The sequence below is a fragment of the Antennarius striatus genome, chromosome 17 (genome assembly GCF_040054535.1).
Source record: "Antennarius striatus isolate MH-2024 chromosome 17, ASM4005453v1, whole genome shotgun sequence".
Classification (NCBI taxonomy): Eukaryota; Metazoa; Chordata; class Actinopteri; order Lophiiformes; family Antennariidae; genus Antennarius; species Antennarius striatus.
Window position 1 is genome coordinate 14258544 of NC_090792.1, and position 16913 is coordinate 14275456.

The 16913-nt window shown below is 39.8% G+C and overlaps 4 protein-coding genes across 12 annotated transcripts; 1 reads left to right on the forward strand and 3 right to left on the reverse strand.

Moving 5' to 3' along the window:
- Positions 1 to 313: 313 nt before the first annotated feature.
- On the reverse strand, positions 314 to 4127 carry klhdc2 (kelch domain containing 2). Of its 2 annotated transcripts, none has more exons than XM_068338005.1 (14): positions 4031 to 4127; positions 3079 to 3350; positions 2908 to 2987; positions 2705 to 2822; positions 2505 to 2617; positions 1993 to 2077; positions 1767 to 1850; positions 1498 to 1578; positions 1337 to 1395; positions 1069 to 1178; positions 911 to 983; positions 702 to 789; positions 563 to 615; positions 314 to 452 (listed from the first exon to the last, which is right to left on the reverse strand). In XM_068338005.1, exons 2-14 carry the CDS (start codon positions 3331 to 3333, stop codon positions 329 to 331), a joined length of 1323 nt encoding a protein of 440 aa, XP_068194106.1. In that variant the 5' UTR covers positions 3334 to 3350; positions 4031 to 4127; the 3' UTR covers positions 314 to 328. The 2 variants fall into 2 exon arrangements, with proteins under 2 accessions (XP_068194106.1, XP_068194107.1); XM_068338006.1 differs by having other exon boundaries at positions 3972 to 4081.
- A 235-nt stretch (positions 4128 to 4362) lies between these two features.
- Positions 4363 to 9352, reverse strand: pole2 (polymerase (DNA directed), epsilon 2). Its single transcript, XM_068339289.1, has 19 exons — positions 9130 to 9352; positions 8615 to 8715; positions 8318 to 8393; positions 8085 to 8162; positions 7820 to 7913; positions 7628 to 7702; positions 7310 to 7393; positions 7163 to 7219; positions 7018 to 7066; positions 6843 to 6915; positions 6332 to 6504; positions 6156 to 6245; positions 6009 to 6063; positions 5851 to 5910; positions 5694 to 5771; positions 5444 to 5552; positions 5071 to 5247; positions 4842 to 4909; positions 4363 to 4748 (listed from the first exon to the last, which is right to left on the reverse strand). The coding sequence occupies exons 1-19, from the start codon at positions 9198 to 9200 to the stop codon at positions 4730 to 4732; spliced, it is 1587 nt and encodes a 528-aa protein (XP_068195390.1). The 5' UTR covers positions 9201 to 9352; the 3' UTR covers positions 4363 to 4729.
- An 11-nt stretch (positions 9353 to 9363) lies between these two features.
- Positions 9364 to 13776, forward strand: LOC137611219 (kelch domain-containing protein 1). Of its 8 annotated transcripts, none has more exons than XM_068339291.1 (14): positions 9364 to 9666; positions 10127 to 10243; positions 10828 to 10898; positions 11136 to 11253; positions 11679 to 11791; positions 11870 to 11957; positions 12085 to 12172; positions 12309 to 12405; positions 12512 to 12589; positions 12761 to 12870; positions 12955 to 13027; positions 13136 to 13220; positions 13449 to 13501; positions 13635 to 13776. In XM_068339291.1, exons 2-14 carry the CDS (start codon positions 10136 to 10138, stop codon positions 13774 to 13776), a joined length of 1224 nt encoding a protein of 407 aa, XP_068195392.1. In that variant the 5' UTR covers positions 9364 to 9666; positions 10127 to 10135. The 8 variants fall into 8 exon arrangements, with proteins under 8 accessions (XP_068195392.1, XP_068195391.1, XP_068195393.1 ...); XM_068339290.1 differs by lacking the exon at positions 9364 to 9666 and adding an exon at positions 9679 to 9818; XM_068339292.1 differs by lacking the exon at positions 9364 to 9666 and adding an exon at positions 9679 to 9818 and having other exon boundaries at positions 12085 to 12168; positions 12325 to 12405; positions 12512 to 12570.
- Positions 13777 to 15017: 1241 nt separating this feature from the next.
- On the reverse strand, positions 15018 to 16583 carry LOC137611220 (uncharacterized). The gene is made up of 3 exons (XM_068339299.1): positions 15744 to 16583; positions 15550 to 15617; positions 15018 to 15156 (listed from the first exon to the last, which is right to left on the reverse strand). Exons 1-3 carry the CDS (start codon positions 16167 to 16169, stop codon positions 15054 to 15056), a joined length of 597 nt encoding a protein of 198 aa, XP_068195400.1. The 5' UTR covers positions 16170 to 16583; the 3' UTR covers positions 15018 to 15053.
- Between the last annotated feature and the right edge of the window lie 330 nt (positions 16584 to 16913).

The following is a 16913-nucleotide window of genomic DNA, read 5'->3' on the forward strand; positions in this document are numbered from 1 at the left end:
AAAAGGAAAAATATTTTCAGCCAGGAAAGTGTAACAAAAATCAACCCAAAGGTAGAATGGGGCGGTAGCTCTCACTGGCTATTCATTAACAGCATCGCTACGTCACTACAAGGTTCTTCTGGCTTCCCACGACTTCAGTCTGTTAGACAGACTGAAGCTTGGTGACAGTCTGGACCTGGTTCCAAGAGTTTCACAGCTGTCCACTATTACTTAGAGTTTTTCTAGCAAGTGCCACACACTTTAAACTAATGCTCTAACAGGACTACTCATCTGGTCCATACATATTCTGCTGTAATCCTCTGGATTGGGCTAATAAGGTCTGCTCAGCCTAGGAGCCCAGTGTGTTGACGCGTGCCATCCTCTGTTTGAGGCTGTGAAGCAGGTGTTTCGGAAGGCAGTCCCAGTATCCTGATAAAAGCTCCCGATGCTGCAGAATGGCCTCCATGCAGAACCTGAGGGGGGAGAAATAAATAAGAGTCAAATTACCGAAACAAATCATTTTAAAAATAAATGAAATTCCACTTTCAGTTGTAAAATCATCTTCTATTCTTCACGCACTCACCTAACTAGAGATTTGGGCTGGACGTTGAAGACTAGTAACTCATTGCTGTGCGCCTAATCGATTTAAAGAAAGATGAATTCAGTAAAGCCTTTAAATTATGTAGAAAAATTAATTTTTTAGGAAAACACTTGTGTCTTACAGCTCTGTGATGAGACAACAGGTTGTTGGCACATCCTCCAAATACAAACACTTCCCCATCAGGACCGGAGCAGGCTGTGTGCCATAGCCTAGGACGTAAAGCACGATGTAAACAACTGTCCACACATAGTAAACTCACACACCCAAGAAAGTGTGTCATTTAGCGGAACCCTGGTCTATAAAGTGTGTTCGTAAGATCAGAGGACTTACCTTGGTCTCTCTGTGTGACCATGTTTGAATGGTTTCCATTCATTTTTGCCCACATAGTACAGCCAAGCGTCACCTAAAATCCAGAAAGCACCTTGAGAACAGCAATTATTGCTGGGGGGTTTGAAGTATTTGCTACTCCAGTGCAACATCTGACTCACTCAGTGTCTCTCTGTCTGTGGTTAAACCTCCAAATAAGAAGATATGGTCCGGTGAGACAGGAGTGAAGGAGTGCCAAGACCGGCCTACAGGACCATGCTGCGGAATGCTCCTAAAAAGACAGGAGGTTCAGGATAGACATGAATGCGTGCCAATGGAGGAAAGATGAGTACGTAAAACACATGCTGGAGGATAATCTGTAATTTACAAAGTGTTAACTGTTGTCAAGAAGATTCTTCTACAATAAGGCTCCTTTAAAACAACGCTTACATTTCATGCCACTCCCATGTGTCCAGGTCAATGTAGTGAAGATCATTTAGTCTGCAGTTCTGACAATAAAAAGAGATGAATTGGATAACAAGGCGATATCAAAACATCATAAATAGGCAAAAGAGACAAACATCTTTAAAATGTATGTTTTATTTTTTTACCTTGTACCGCCCTCCAAACACATAACCTCTGTTACCAACGGTGGCACACGCATGAGCTGCTCTGGGTGACGGGGTGTTTCCCTGTTGGATCAGTCCACAACAAAAGACAGGAAATATATGATATCAAATAGTTAATTGCAACATTTTGGTATTATATCTGTGGGTTAAAATAGAACAGGATCTTGTTTGTGAACTGGTTCTCCAGCTGGCAATTTATGTGTATGAGTGGGTTGCTCCAAGCTAAAGTTGGTGTCCACGCTCGTGTTTACCTTTGTGAAGGGCTGGGTCCATGTAGATGTCTCCAGGTCCAGGATATGAATGTGGTTGTTCCAGCCTCGCCCAGGATTGTCCCACTGCAGCAGCAGCAAATATGCCGTCAACACGAAGCAAATATTTCAAAATTGTTGTGTAACTTGTGCTGAAACAATTATTTTCTTTACAACTTGAAATATAGAAATATGTTAGTGCTAAAGAACAGGATTTTTGTTTACAGACCACATGTGAAGATGATTCATCGTATTCAAAATTTCCTTGATGTTGCCCTTGCGCAGCATAGCCGTAGCCCCCGAAGAATATAAGTCTGTGGATAGAATATATGAAAAACACATCAAAATAATCATATTTCTGATGCTTCTTCTCCTCAAACACCATATTAACATGTTCCCAAGTGTGTCGGGTGTTGAACATTTCACATTAATTGGCACTGAGGAAACCAAAGCTTGAATCGCTTATGAAATAATTTCAGTTTTACAGATCATTCTTTAATAAATTTTAACACATCTAAGGTAAAAGATCCATCTTGTAATTCAAAGTGGACACAGAGAAAAAGAAGTAGAGCCTTTGGAATTAGAATCCTTAAGGTTTTTAAGAAGGATAGGCTGTTTGTCAATGAGGATCAGCTCATTCACTAGCCTCATACTGTCCAATCCACGCTGTGTAAATACCAGGGATTTGAAATGTTTATGTGGCATCAAAATCCAGGGACAAAAACCTCAGTCCAGTCTCACCTGTTCTTCTGAACCCAGCAGCCTAGTTTATCTTTGCAGGATGGAGGAAGTCCTTTAAGATCCCTCAATTCTTCCCAAACCAGGCTGGGGGCTCTCAGGGGCAGGTGATAGATCTGCAAAGCAAAGTTTTAAGTGTAATGCAATCATGGATTATAATATTAGATTTTAGGATTCTGCTCAGTGTGACACATAAACCATACCCTATTTGTGTTTCCCCTAGCGTGATGACCTCCAAATAGGTAGAGAACCCCATCAACACAAACGCCACAGCTGCCCGACATGGATGTGTGAAGGTTACCACTGGCTACATGCTTTGTCCTGTGAACATTAAGGTGTTTATGCGTGTGAATGACATGTTTGAGATAAAATCATTAGTATGAATATGTAAATTAAATACTATTACCAAATGCCTGACTCCATGTTGTACGTCCATATTTCATTTCTTGGTAAATACAAGTCAAAGAATCCACTGTTTTGAGTATTCTTGTGCAGAGGGAAGAAAAATGAATTTAACTCAATCTTAAGCATGCAGGGGGGGGATAAATCGTACTGAAAATACAGATTGATGTCTTACCTTGTATCCACCCCACACGTACATGATGTTTCTGTCAACTACTGCTATGTGACCACTGCGTTCAGCTGGGATATCCAACTCAAACGACTCAGATGCTTCAGTGTCCAAAGGCTGTTCATCCTCCACCTCTTCCTCATCTTCCTCCATGTCATCATTTACCATCCAAGCAAACAGTCTGTCATCATCATCCCCGTCTGAGTCATTGTCATCGTCTCTGGCTGGGAGATCTCCGATGTCTTCCTCCATCTCTGCCATGACCGCCTTTTCCTCTCCTACGGGTGAAGAACACAGGGGAGGCAAACATGTTACTGCCTCGGTTAGAGCTCATTAGATTAGTCGATTAACGAATTAGTTTTTTTTCCCAGTCATTTGAAGGCGGACAGCAAAAAACAAAACAAAAACTACCCTCGTTCAAAACAGGAAATGAGGAAGTGATGGGATTTCTAGGCTGGTATTGGAAGAGATCAGAATATAGCATCGATGTGTGTGTGCTCTTACGTTTCCACCAATGTTAAAAATATGTCACCAATTTCTTAAACTAGGTCACAATTAGTAATAATTTAGCTGACTAACATTAGAGAAGCTAAAATCCAGGACACCGATCGCTGCCACAACGATTACTATTGACCGACTTTGCTAGCTTAACTATTCAGGTTAATGTTGCTGGGTTAACTCAACATTATATTAGCATTAGCCACAGAAGAGATCGAAATGACAGATAATTTAGTTAAAATGCACCAAACAGTTCAACGGGTTTAACCAGTAAGCTAGCGAGCATTTAACAGCTGGACGTCTGCGAATGCTCGCAGTTAGCTACAACACGTTTGTAAAAGTTCAAAATGCACACTAATAAAACAAGTTTCCAAAATGTAATAAGATTTAATATACATAACCGTCTACGTGTGGCAAATGCGGATCTGTGGAACAGCAGTAGCACCGGTCTGTAGGTTACCTTGACAGCTGTTTTGTTTTACTGCAAGTTTCAAAAGCAGTGCAACATTTATGTGAGGTCATATCAAGCGTTCTGGAGGCACGACCGGAAGTCGTCGTCGTCCGTCCGCCATATTGGTGAGGTCGGATTAAAACCAGGAACAAAAGATTCGGTACGCTAGTGACTTAAGATGTACAACAAATTCTGAAATTGTGAAAAGGTCTGATGAATTTGGGCAACAAAAAAACAAAACAAAAAAGAGGGTGTAAAAGTATTTATTTACTGTAACATATTTCTTTTGTCAGGATGAGTTTGAACATACCATCTTAGATTAAAAAAAAACCAAGCCTAAGTCACTGAATATTCATTTTTAAATATTACATATCTACCTTATTAACAGCATGTATATGAAGAAACATTCAATTAATTTCAAATATAAAAAATCTAATTTTAAAATTGGCACTCCAAGACAATGGAAATACAGTATCATGAAACAACTTTTTAATACACTTAGCCTGCATTCAAGACAGATTGCTCAAACTAGGGCAGACAAAGAGGTGAGAATGCTTAAAAAAGGAATAAAACATTTATTATTACAGATGTAATATACATATGGGTTCAGACATAATCACTACAGGCATTTGATTCATGTTAATACATTTCCAGCATTTACAATCATACATACAAAATGACAACACTGCTCTTATGTCATTCCTTTCTTCAGAGTCCTTGAAGTTTGCTAAGAAGAAGAAAAAACCCCCCCACAAAAGATTAATATTAAGTGATTGCTGGAAATAAATTATGATTACATGCACAAAAAAGTGAAACCCACCTGTCTTCTACAGTTCTATTGGATGGGTAGTACACTTTAAATGTGAAGCCACTTCTTGTGAAAGAGCCCTGCAGAAATGAATCATTTACAATTTACATTGTCATTAATACTCCTAACTTATACAAGACAATGACATAAATTTAACAGAACAGCTGTGCAATTTTTTTTTATAAAATTCTGTCACAAGGGAAGTTTTACAGACTTTGTTTAAGCTTCATCTGTTTCTTACTGGATTGATGCAGAGACAGTCTGTGTTTGTGATGTTGAAGGGATCGTATTTGTCTGCAAAGATGATGACATCAGGGACTGGGTAGACACGCAGGGAGTAATCAAATGCCCAGAATACAGGACTGACGTAAAGAGGCAGAGGAGTCAGGTGACTCTGGGAGAGGATGGTCTTAACAAACTGAGGACAAGAGGAGGAAAATTATAACATACTTTCTTAAAAATTACATTTATTTCGAAGTAACTGGTTGACGTCGTTAAATAGTTGGTGAAGCACAAACTTAAAGATTAAGCCCTAATGCAAAGAGTACAAAATTCTATGTACAAAAACACAACTACTAATACTACATTTCTATTGATGGGAAACTAAATCTCACATGGTTTGGAATGTCAAGATTGTTATTTGGTAACCGGATGCAGTTCCTACACATCTTGTTGACCAGGTCTTCCCTGATTACAACAATCTCCTGGCTGCAGTATTGGATCCTGACAGGAAAAAAAAGAAGAAGTCATCTTTGGTTTCAGAGAACAGAAATATGCCAAAAGTGAAGGCGTCTGGTCACAAGCTTACAAATCAACTTATAATTGGCCACAACAAACAATATTGAAAAATATTGTCTCTAATACCTGCACGGGTTAGTAGTGAACAGTGAAAATGGAACCCTCTGTCTGAACTCCTCTGTGATGTTATCTGCCAAGGGAGGCCTGAGGGAAACATTGATCCACATTTGTCCAAAGCACTGAACATAATGCTGTTAAAAAGCAGATTTCTCTTGAGGCTTACCTCGGCATGATGGTGCCTGGGCTGGGGTCTTCGGGGCCAGGAACAAATACAAAGCGGCTGCTGCAGGCGTAGGATGAACATGTTTGAACCAAACACACAGGCACATTTTCAGCAAAGAAGAAGAAGCAGACTAGAGAAACAAGTCTATCAGATCATACCTGCTGTGAATGCTGGGGTGAGCACATATAGCATCAGCAAGTGCCTTCAGCGATTCTAAAGAGAAAAATGAGTGAGATTCTCCAGTGTTCTCATAAACTAGGTTAGACACACAGATCTAAGCACCGACAGCATGTCGTGAGTCTCACCTTTGAGTGATTTTATCTGCGTGTTTCCATACGGGGTTGAAGAGAAGTTGCCACAAAATATAAAACAGGTGGGGGGCATTGAAGCATAACCTGTATGAGAGAAGTGAAAACAATATTCAGCAGTGTCTCATAACATGAAGATTATTTAAAATCTAAGCCTGCGACTACTAACAGACCTGAGAACATGAGGTGGAGCTTTTCCATCACCTCAACGTTGTCCAGCCACACATCAGAGACGATTACAAACATGGCATCCTCATTCTCTTCCTCCAGCTGTTTGAGCTTGGCCGAGGCCTTCACAGAGGTGGCGGATGGACCGCCAAAGAAGTTCACATTGCCGTAGTATGCCCTGGCAACAAAACATGGATCACTTGTTCAAGTGTCTGTTACCAAAATGTTTCAAAGCTGATTGCTGGCACGATTATGGATTAATAAAGAGCAAGAAACAGAGTTCATCTACTCTTAACTACTCCTTGAAGAGTGTCTGCAAACACCTCTGCTCAGCAAGCAAAATGCAAACCAGCAAACACTGATTTGGAGGTACACAACTTCATAATGGGGAGAAGCTTCACCCTTATTTTCAGCCACTAGTAACCCATTTGGGATAAATTATTGTAGATTTAACAGTAATCCATAGACACCCATTAATGCTTTACCATAAAGTTCATCCCAACACTATCCACTAACCTTGTACTTGATGACGGCTCTATTGGTGGAAGTCCAAAGCCATTGACATGGAAAACCGAGTCATCGTACCAACCTAAAAAAAACAAACAAACTTAAATTCTGAATTCTAAATTTGTGAAATCTTTATTCCTTCCATATTTGTTTTTTTTGTAAATTTTTGTAGCTGTTATCTCACCCTCAGCTAATACAAAGCAGGATTCTGTGTACAGGCCATTATGGAACTGGTGAGAATCTAATTAAGGAATTCATGCACTTTTAAAGCCATTAAATATTGCATAATAAAAAGTTGTTATAGTTGATAAGATAACATTCAAGGATATTGCTTTGGACATGTCCAGCTGCACTGTTCCACTCGGGTCCTCCAAATAAAATTTACCCTTGAAGAAAAGAAGAAAAATTAAGGAACTGGATGAAAACAAACATTGTACTGAAAACACATCTCAAGGAACATTTCTTTGCCAACTCACTTCTTTCATTTGAGTGACCATTCCCAGTACAATCACGTCTCCCAGTTTAGCTGTGCTACCAAGCAGTGCTTCAACTGTCTTGAGCTAGAAGATTTGAATTATACAAACCAAAAAATGAAAATTAGGACTTGTTCTATTTTCAGTCCACAAATACTCTTGCCATCACAGTTAACAAAGTGTTATACTAGATGTTGTCACAGTGATACTCCTGTTTGTATTGAATTTTCTGCATATTTTTTACGGAGAATTCTACAGAGCTGAAATAAAAACCTTGTTGTACAGTAAAGAATGTGTTATCTAATGACAATTAAATATTACCTGAAATTTATTTTGATGTTTCTCAACAGCAGCTCCTATTGCAGGCGGTGTGAAGAGCTCATGTCGATGTATTCGCTGTAAAAAACAAAAAAAATGTCTGTATGAATACAATGTGCACCCACTACGGTACTCTACGGTATAATAGGTATTTGCCTCGGACTGAAAACTGAGTTCTGATCAGATCATACTAACCTGTTGTAAGACGGTGTAGCGCTCCCTGAAGAGTTCAGCTTTATCTTTGGCAAAACCACACAGGTTGGGGGCTGAGTGGGTTGTCATACTAAGACTGAATGAAAAAGTCACAGTTAAATTTTTCAACCTTGGAGACAACAGTAGAGATGTTTGCCTTCAATATGCAAGTGAATCAATAGGGTCAACACCAGCTGCAAAAGTAGCAGCAATGTCATTGAAATGATCAGGTTTATTTGATTTAAAGGAGAAGAAAACCTTTACATACGGTACAAATTTCTTCCTCTTCACACTGTAAATGTATCTGGGTGCATCGAAGGCTCCAATGATGTTGAAAACATTATCCCTGAGAGTAAAAACAGCTCTTTTTGAAAACGTTTCAACAGGACAATTAGGATGGTGACACATGCTTACATCTAATTGTAGCTTGGTTAGTTAGGTTTTAGGTTAGCGTTAGACAAAATATAGTTCATAGTGATATCAACTAATCAAAACGCTTACCTGGTTTCATCACAAGACTGAGTGCAATCTTGCACGGCACTTTCCACCACAGACAATTCTATCATAGTAGAGGACACTGTAGGAAACACAAACTCTGGTCATGAAGTGAATAGAAGGCAGAAACAGTCTGTTGTGCCTTCTGACAAGGTAAAGCCCATGAACATTTAATCAGCAGCTGCATTATCAACTGCAGACATCAATAAAGACTAAGCAAATATAGACATCATGTAAGTTTTACTAAAAGCAGGTCTAACTAAAGGCATCTACAAATCATGAAATCAGTTGTGCTGTACATACACGGCTGTTTTTCTACTGCATCCAGGACCCTCTCAACAACATCATCCAGTTCAGTGGGGCTGACAGACTGCAGCACTTCAACAAGATACCTGCTGGCTTCACTGGAACATTAAAAAGAAAGCACATGTCTATGTCGCTGTTGTTCTTTTTTTGAGACTGTAGGTAGAGAACTAGATAAAGCTTCCTCAAGAAAATGCATGTGTGCTTGTTTTAGCCGAGAAACAAATTACAGTAGATTCAAAGATGAAAGATGTTGAGGTATCGACTAATGAACATTTTCTGTGATGAAAGCATTTGATTATCCCTGCAACCACATAAGGGTTAAGTTAACTCTATGATGTAAACAGTTAAACTGGATTGGAATTATGCTGTTGCCACATTCTCAAAACTACGAAAACAGGACCGACCGACTGCTGTCATTACCGGAGGATTACAGCACATTGTGTGAGCAGCACGAACAGCACTAACGTAAAAGTATTACTCCAACACATTTCAAAAACCGTTTATATACATACGGGCGTAGTATAAGTCCACGCATCTTGAAGCCAGCGGACACTTTTGACTTTAAACTGCGAACAAAATCCATCGAAATCGACGTTCACTCAAGACTTGGCGCTAAAATGTCAACTTCCTCTTGTATGTCATCACTTCCGCTGAACGATCCCAACCAATCCGTGATCAACTGGGATTTTATTTTGAAAAGAAAGCGGGACCGGATGTTGAAATTTATTTTGACAAGAGAACAGGACTTGATGTTTGTCGGTTTTGTTTTTTGACCCAGTTATCTGGCGGCATTCATTAATTCCTTAATTCATTCATTCTTGTGTGTTATATTCATAAATGGTGATTAATTTTAAATTAATTGAATCACTCATATTCTTCAATCGCGTTTGCGGAGTTACGGGTCACAGGTTCTTCTGGAGCCTACCCCAGCTGGCTACGGGAGAAAGGCGGGGAACACCCCAGATAAGACGCCTTAAGTTTTTCGTCGTGGGAGGAATCCGGAGAATCCACTCAGACAGAAACTGCGCACCAGAAGATATAAACAGGAAGTCAGTACAGACGTTAGCTCCGCCCACCCGAAACCCCTTTACATTAATAATTCAGTTGTAAACAAAAGCTCAGGTTGCCGTCTCTTTATATTATACTATTGGTGGAAGTTGTAAAATAAGTATTAAGGTCATCTAAAAGTGCACCGTAACCTGTGAGTATGTTTTAAAATATTGTTGAAACAAATATTTGTTGGTCGTTCTACCTGTCTCTGAGTGGCGTAACAGCCCAACGTGACGTAACTTTCACATTTAAATACCATAAACCTTAATATTATATTTCACCGATCAACAGATGGCAGCAATATAAGGGCTGATTGAAAGAATTCCCGTCTCTTGTAGTTTTTATGATACTAAAATTAAAGTCTCAACTTCTGAATGAGAATGTCATCTGGGCATTTTCAGACAGACATTATAATTTGAGGTTGAAAATGAGCTTCCTTTTTCCTTTTCTTATTAATAGCAGCCAGTCATGGATTCGGGACCGGAGGGGCCCTGCTGCGAGCTGGTGGCCCAAGAGAGGAGCGGACACACGGCTGTGGTGGTGGAGAACCGGCTGTATGTGTGGGGAGGTTACATGGTGAGAAAAACAAGCACATATCAACAAAATTAAACCACTGCAAACGAAGTCGTAAAAAAGATAGCATGCATTAAAAATCCTGCAATGAAAATCATAATTAAGTAGTCATTGCAGAAATGTAGCAGTCAGCCACATCATTAGAGTATTATTACTGCTGTATTAATATTCAAACAGGGTATCAGTCACATTTCATGAAAAAAAATTGGTAATTTATATTAAAAAAAGGAGTATGTTATTATGTTATAAAGGAAATAATATGTTATAAAGGAATATGATGTCACAATAACGCCAAATATCATAGGTATCATAATAATTCAAGAGAAAAGCAGCATTTTAACATTTGTTCAGCTTTTTATGCCACATTTTCAAAGAAAATTTCTTTCAAGAATTTTTTTACAGCCAAACACTTGATCAGCTTGTAAAAAGTGGTCTGTGATTTTATATAAAGCTGTCAAAAAGTGCACAAATTTGGAAAACACTATTTCATTGTTTTCTTTCCTGGAACTGGAGCAGTGTGTTTCCACAGACTATTTGCCACTGCATACGTTCATTCCATTGTAACAAAAATAATTTTCTTTCAACAGTCAGTCGGTGAGGAAGAAGTTTTCCTACCCAATTATGAAATCTGGGTTTATGACTTAGAACGAGGCATATGGTAAGAATATGATATTAGTTCCAATCATAATTGTTTGTGATCTTGAACAATTACAGTATTACATGTTTTTCAAATAGCTTCAATACATATTTTATCCCAGTTTCAGGTTGTTTTATACTTTCTGACAGTTGAGTCAGTTTTATTTAGTGGAGCACTGCCTTTATAAAATGTTTCATGACATAAGGCTTGGTTTATTGGGTAAGCAGTTTATCCACATTTTCAACATTTTTTTTGAAGGGACGTATTTAACATGACAGGTGAGCTCCCTCCCCCAATGTCTGGGACCTGCGGCTGCTCCCTAGATGGAGACATGTACATATTCGGAGGTTGTGATTACAGCGGACAGACCAATCAGGTAAAGCTTGTATCTGACAGTCAACATCATTCATGATACTTCAGTTATGGTTAACCTCACATAATTTTTTCCATTTTAAAAGCATGTGTAAAAGCTTTTGTACATGTGTTTGCACAATGATCCTGCCTTTGTTTGCAACATTTCATTCCAAACTGTCAATAAATTCATAATGTAGCAGTTTGGACATCAATAAAAATACAAGAACACAGGAACAGATCAGTTCTTAAAGTTCCAACATAAAGTTCTGCCTTTTCTTCTGGAAATAAAAAGGGACTCCAATAAAAACAGACGTGTAAAAAGATCTTGAGCACAAATGGACAGTTATCATCAGACAATGTAAAACAAATATGAATCAATCAGTTTGGTCTCAGCTTAGACTGAATACGCTGGACACAAATAAGTGATCAGTGTTTGACTTCAAACAGATATATTGTGTCAGCCTGACAGACAGTAAATACACTTGGAAGAAGATCATATATAAAAGTGGACGTGCGCCCTCACCACGAGATAAGCTATCCTGCTGGGTTTACAACGGAAGGTAAAGAATATTTATAATTTTATAATGAAAAACACTGCTTTCAGCGAAATGATTAAATTATGGTTCAATATTGTACAGACTGATCTACTTTGGAGGATATGGTCACAAACTACTGGCTGATGTAGATTGCAGAAACAGAAGCTTTATAATAGATGAAGCATCATGGGTAATGTTTTTTTTATTGCATTGCTAATGTTTACATTTTTAGAAGCTTGTTACTGTTTAATAATTAGTGCTAACTAAATTGCTTCAATTTAAAAGAGAATCATGTAGTGAAATCGTATCATTTTCAGTTGACAGATATCTATTGGGGATGGAACAATGAGGTTCATACGTTTGACCCAATGAATGCCAGCTGGAGACAACCAGAGACCCATGTGAGTGAGTGAAGGAATGCTTTTATACAATGAAAAGAGCAGATTTATTTATTTGATGGACAAAGTTAAAGTTAGCAGCACTTGAAATATGCAAAACCTGCTGATAGAAATTTGACAAACCCCTCAACTGATTTTACAAGGACACCTTGTGTTCAGGGCTGCGCTCCCGCTCCCAGAGCTGCCCATGCCAGCAGCATACTTGGATGTAGAGGCTACATCTGCGGAGGTCGAATCATGGTGAGAGCTCAACATGCTTTTAGTTCCTCTCATAAAACTGTATACACCAAGCAGCAACAGGACAACCAAAATCAGAGGCTGCCAGTTGTTCTTCTTCTAACTGCAGGAAACCAGGAGGAGCGACATTTACTGCCTGGACCTGGAATCATGGACGTGGTCAGAAATGTATGCATGTGACTGAAAGGTGTAGAAATGTTTTTCTGTTCTGCTTCAGCAAAGCCTCATCACGACCATGTGTTAGCTGGGCCAGCATTCAAATAAGGACATTAATTCTGCATTTATTTGAGACTAAATTCAAAGTGTGACCTCTTTTGCTAGATTTGTCTTTGATGGTATTGTGTCATATGATTCCCAGAGTCCCGGTATCCGCCGGCCCAGAGGGCAGATCATGGCATACGCTCACAGCAGTATCAGACAGTTCCTTGTTCCTGTTCGGAGGTCTCAGGGTGGACTGTAAACCTATGAGTAAGAAGATGTACACTGTCCTCAACCTTTAGTCTCCTTTCTTTATATCTTCTGCAGTTGATATCAGTAGATTTTCTCAACCAGGCGATGGCTGGCTGCTTGATGTTGAAACAAAAAAATGGAGAGAAGTGGATCATAATTTCAAGAATAAGCCAAGGTAACAAATGATGTGCCCAAACCCAAAGACTTTAATGGTATAATAGTGTAATAATGTGTGAGAGTTAATTGTGATGTGATTTAAATAACATCTGTCCCCCGGTCTTAGGTTGTGGCATACAGCGTGTCCATGCAAAGACTCCGACGTGATTGTGTTTGGAGGAAGCTGTGACTACATCCTCCGTGTCGACACTGTAAGCGCTGCCAGCACCACAGCAAACACAATTTTCCACTTTGGAAAACCTTTGGTTGATTACAGTGAACACAATAACAGCTAAATATTGTTGCTACAGTGTGAAGTATTAGTTTGATGTATTCCACAAGAAATTCTACAAGAGGAAACACAGCAGTATTGATATGCTTGATACAAGCTATGAAAACTACAGAACACTGACATTTTCAAACGTTATGGTTCTTTTCAGGGTCACTGCAATGATACACTAATCTTTCAGATGCAGCCACATCCTCTATTCAGGTAAAAATGTCTGACAGATGAGTTTGAAGGAAGATGATGAAGATGTAGAATAGATATAGACCTTCAAATTAATGACTCTTCATAAAAACTGGATACAAAAATCAAGTTGAAACTTGATTTCTTCTCCTGACAGAATTTGCAAGGATTTCATCGCAAAAAACGTGAAGAAACACGAAATGCTCAGAAGTCAGCTCACACTCCTGCCTCCCTCCCTGCTGACCGCAGTACAGAGTAGGATGTATTTCTACAGACCCTCAAATAAACAAACAAACTAGGTTAAAGAATGCTTTATTTACATATATATATATATTTAGGCGGTCATCTTTACAGGCTCCTGAAATGCTTAAACCTACAAGTCTGTTCCTGTGATGACTGTGAAGAATAAAATACACATCAAACACTGTTTGGCAGATCTGGGTTATTTTTAAGTTAAAGAAAACATTTTAAAAAGTTATAGAGATGCACATTATGACATGTTTTTAATTTGTGAGTGTGTTCTATTTACAATAGTAAACAAAATTACAAAACGTATCCTCTACCCTTCTGGTTGAAATTCAGCTTTCGTGTCTATCAAGTGCATTTTTTCAACGTGTACAATATTCACTCCATTCAAAAGATAAAACTGAGAGAAAATGCAGATCTTTGCTTTTCTCTCCATGTAACGCAAACACTGCCTGTTGCATTTTGATGAAACTCAATGAAATATTTTGGACCTGCTTCCAGGAAAGAAACATCAAATTTTGGAGTACATCCGGATGAAGGGATGAACCCAGGATGTTTCATGAAATATTATTAAATGTGCTTTAGGGGGAGCTTTTGATTCTTGGAAGAGGTTTGTGATGTACTGACCCCACTGCCTCCTCACCACTAGGCGGCAACGTCACCATGTAAAATAAGGCCCAATCTTAACTTAAACTGAGCCTGACCACAGGCCACATTCCTTCTTCCTAAGGGTGGAGAAATGCAGGAACTGTGGTCAGGAAGAAAACCTTAACTAAACATCTCCTGCTCATATATTTTCAGAGTTGTCACGAATGAAAAAACTAAACACAGAACTGCTGCTGGCGAAAAACGTCCTTGGATATGCCTTTATCATGGCTGTCAGCAACCATAGAAACATCTGTGTTCTTTACACATTAACTGGCAAGTTAAGAGTGAAGGACGTAATTAGTAACAAATAAGCAGACGTGTGTCTCTGTGGGAGACTGGCGTGGAGGGGGGGAGAGTGACAGTGACACCCTGCCAATGCAGATAAACCAAGGAGTCCGTGAATAAACCTGAGCCGGGAGGAGAACCTCCTGGGGACTGGATGATTTAGTGCTATTAAACCCCTTCTTCTCATTAACTAAGACTTGGTCTGGAGTGGGTAAGTTGCAACACGAAATATTGAATCAACAAAATGTAATTACTGTACTTAGCTTTCCTCTGGAGGAGGACATTGTCAAAAGAAGCCCTGGTTCCCTCTCTCTGTATCCTTTAAATATTCTCTACAGCCTGCTGTATCAGATGAAGACAGCTGGAACAGATAGCAGCTTCCTCAGCTGAGTGGGGGTCAACTAAACTCCCTCTCAATGGTGTCCATCAGCTCTTCTTCTGACCCGTCATACAGGATGACTGGCGTGGCGACAGAGGAGCTGTGGCTTTTACCAAAGGTCCTGTAAAGAGTAGAGAAACACGTCAACAGGATGGAATGTCATTAGGTGTTGTCTTCAATTACAAAAAATCAACACACAACTAAACCAGCTAAACTAATGTCCTGAATATGCAGAAAAGGCCTATCGTTGGGTGTACGGTATGAAACAGCCTGCAGAATTGTGATCAAGGCATCTATGGGTACAGTAGATGTTTTTCTGAGGTCCAACAAATCATCCTAGAATAGACAATTGTTCTGTCTGGCTTGCAAACATTTGACTAATCTGATCTGCCCCGAGAATAATGGGTTTATTGTTATTTTGATCTGTTGTCGCTGAATTTGATCTGTCCCTCTTCTTCGAGTGTACTACACTCCAATGAACTGGATATCTATTATTTATCATTTATCTACTTACTGTTGTTTTTGTGTTGTGGGACCAGCTTCCAACAAGGCCACTCTTGTCAAAAAACCCTGAGAGGAAGACTGGCATAAACCAGAAAAGAGAAAAGACGCGTTTTCACCTCATTTCCACTTCAGACTCACCAGGTGGTTATAAACAAACTGAATAAGAAACAATAAAATGTCAAATGAAAAACCCAAACAACTTACACTTAGTTGACCTGAGGACGCAGCTGTATTTTTGAACGCACCATTGCTCCTTTTGTTTGCAAGTCTTGATCCACAGCTGGAGCCACGTGTCTCCCCAGAATTCAGGTCCTCGTCGTCCTTCTGGCTAAAATGACACAGTCCATAGGTTTTGGACCTGATGGCAGCCTTCTTGAGTTGATTTTTTCGTCCTGGCTCCTCGTAATCCGCCAGAACCGTGTCCAGCTCTCCATCCATGTCATCGTCCTCCCTGGAGAAGTCAGAATCGTGCCCCTCGCTGTGGCAGTCCGATTGCGCGCCGTTGCGCAAAATCGCGTGGAGAGGCTTGAACGGACGTTTGTTCTCTTTGGGTGTAGTTGTTTGGGTGACGCTCACCTCGCTGACACACGCAGGTGCAACTCTCTTCCCTCGGCTTGTGCCGCTGCCCATGTCCGTCTTGGATGATTCTAAAATCTAACTGCGGGGTACCATTCCCAGATTCCTCTCCAGGCTCACCGAGAACTCAAAGAGTTGAACATTAACAAAGACTAAATCCTTGGCAACATCTTTTTCAATTAACTTTAATGTAAAGAATCCTAATAAACAACCCCGAGAGTCATTTATCTTGAAAACACGATCCTCGGACGCACCAGTGATGTAAGCGCGAAGCCCATCCTTACAGTCCGGAGCCACAGCCTGTAAACTTCGGAGCGGCTCCACATCAGCTCCAGAGGTATCCGTTACATAACACCACTTTGGCTCAGGAGCCCAGAACCAAAACTCCGCCCTCTTATAGAGGAAAAACGAACCCTTTAAGTTTCCATTATTTCTGCAAGACAAAAATGTCTTTTGCGTCAGGTCTTTTGCGTCCGCCTGCGCTCTCCCGAGTTTATATACCATCAAATTTAACATATTCCTTACGACAAAACTCAATTTCTGCATTTAACCATTTGCTTGAAGAGAAAATTACACAGGAACCCGGACTCTGTGGAAATGGGAAGGCTCACAGAGTGAAATCAATTTGATTTATTTGCATCACATCAGCACCCATGACCCCTCTTTTACTCTTCTGTGTTCAACTAATAGATTTTATTGTGGCAAGTTATGTCTGGAGTCAGTGAGCTCCTGTGTACCCGAGGGGTCCAGGAGGCCCCCTGCACAACCAGTACCTCCAGTGACTGATTAAGACTGATG

Bases quoted from the DNA above. Each gene is read 5' to 3' on its own strand.
- klhdc2 (XM_068338005.1), bottom strand. From the start codon at position 3,333: ATGGCAGAGATGGAGGAAGACATCGGAGATCTCCCAGCCAGAGACGAT. The intron at 2,988-3,078 runs GTAAGACATCAA...CCTCTGCACAAG, and splicing joins ACGTGTGGGGTGGATACAAG to AATACTCAAAACAGTGGATT. The intron at 616-701 runs GTAAGACACAAG...TAAATCGATTAG, and splicing joins TGTTGTCTCATCACAGAGCT to GCGCACAGCAATGAGTTACT.
- pole2 (XM_068339289.1), bottom strand. From the start codon at position 9,200: ATGGATTTTGTTCGCAGTTTAAAGTCAAAAGTGTCCGCTGGCTTCAAG. The intron at 8,716-9,129 runs GTATGTATATAA...TTAATGTTCCAG, and splicing joins CGTGGACTTATACTACGCCC to TGAAGCCAGCAGGTATCTTG. The intron at 5,772-5,850 runs GTAAGCCTCAAG...TGTTTCCCTCAG, and splicing joins CCAGGCACCATCATGCCGAG to GCCTCCCTTGGCAGATAACA.
- LOC137611219 (XM_068339291.1), top strand. From the start codon at position 10,136: ATGGATTCGGGACCGGAGGGGCCCTGCTGCGAGCTGGTGGCCCAAGAG. The intron at 12,590-12,760 runs GTGTAGAAATGT...TATGATTCCCAG, and splicing joins TGTATGCATGTGACTGAAAG to AGTCCCGGTATCCGCCGGCC. The intron at 12,871-12,954 runs GTAAGAAGATGT...TTTCTCAACCAG, and splicing joins GGTGGACTGTAAACCTATGA to GCGATGGCTGGCTGCTTGAT.
- LOC137611220 (XM_068339299.1), bottom strand. From the start codon at position 16,169: ATGGGCAGCGGCACAAGCCGAGGGAAGAGAGTTGCACCTGCGTGTGTC. The intron at 15,618-15,743 runs GTAAGTTGTTTG...GGTTTATGCCAG, and splicing joins CGTCCTCAGGTCAACTAAGT to TCTTCCTCTCAGGGTTTTTT. The intron at 15,157-15,549 runs GTAAGTAGATAA...TACTCTTTACAG, and splicing joins CCCACAACACAAAAACAACA to GACCTTTGGTAAAAGCCACA.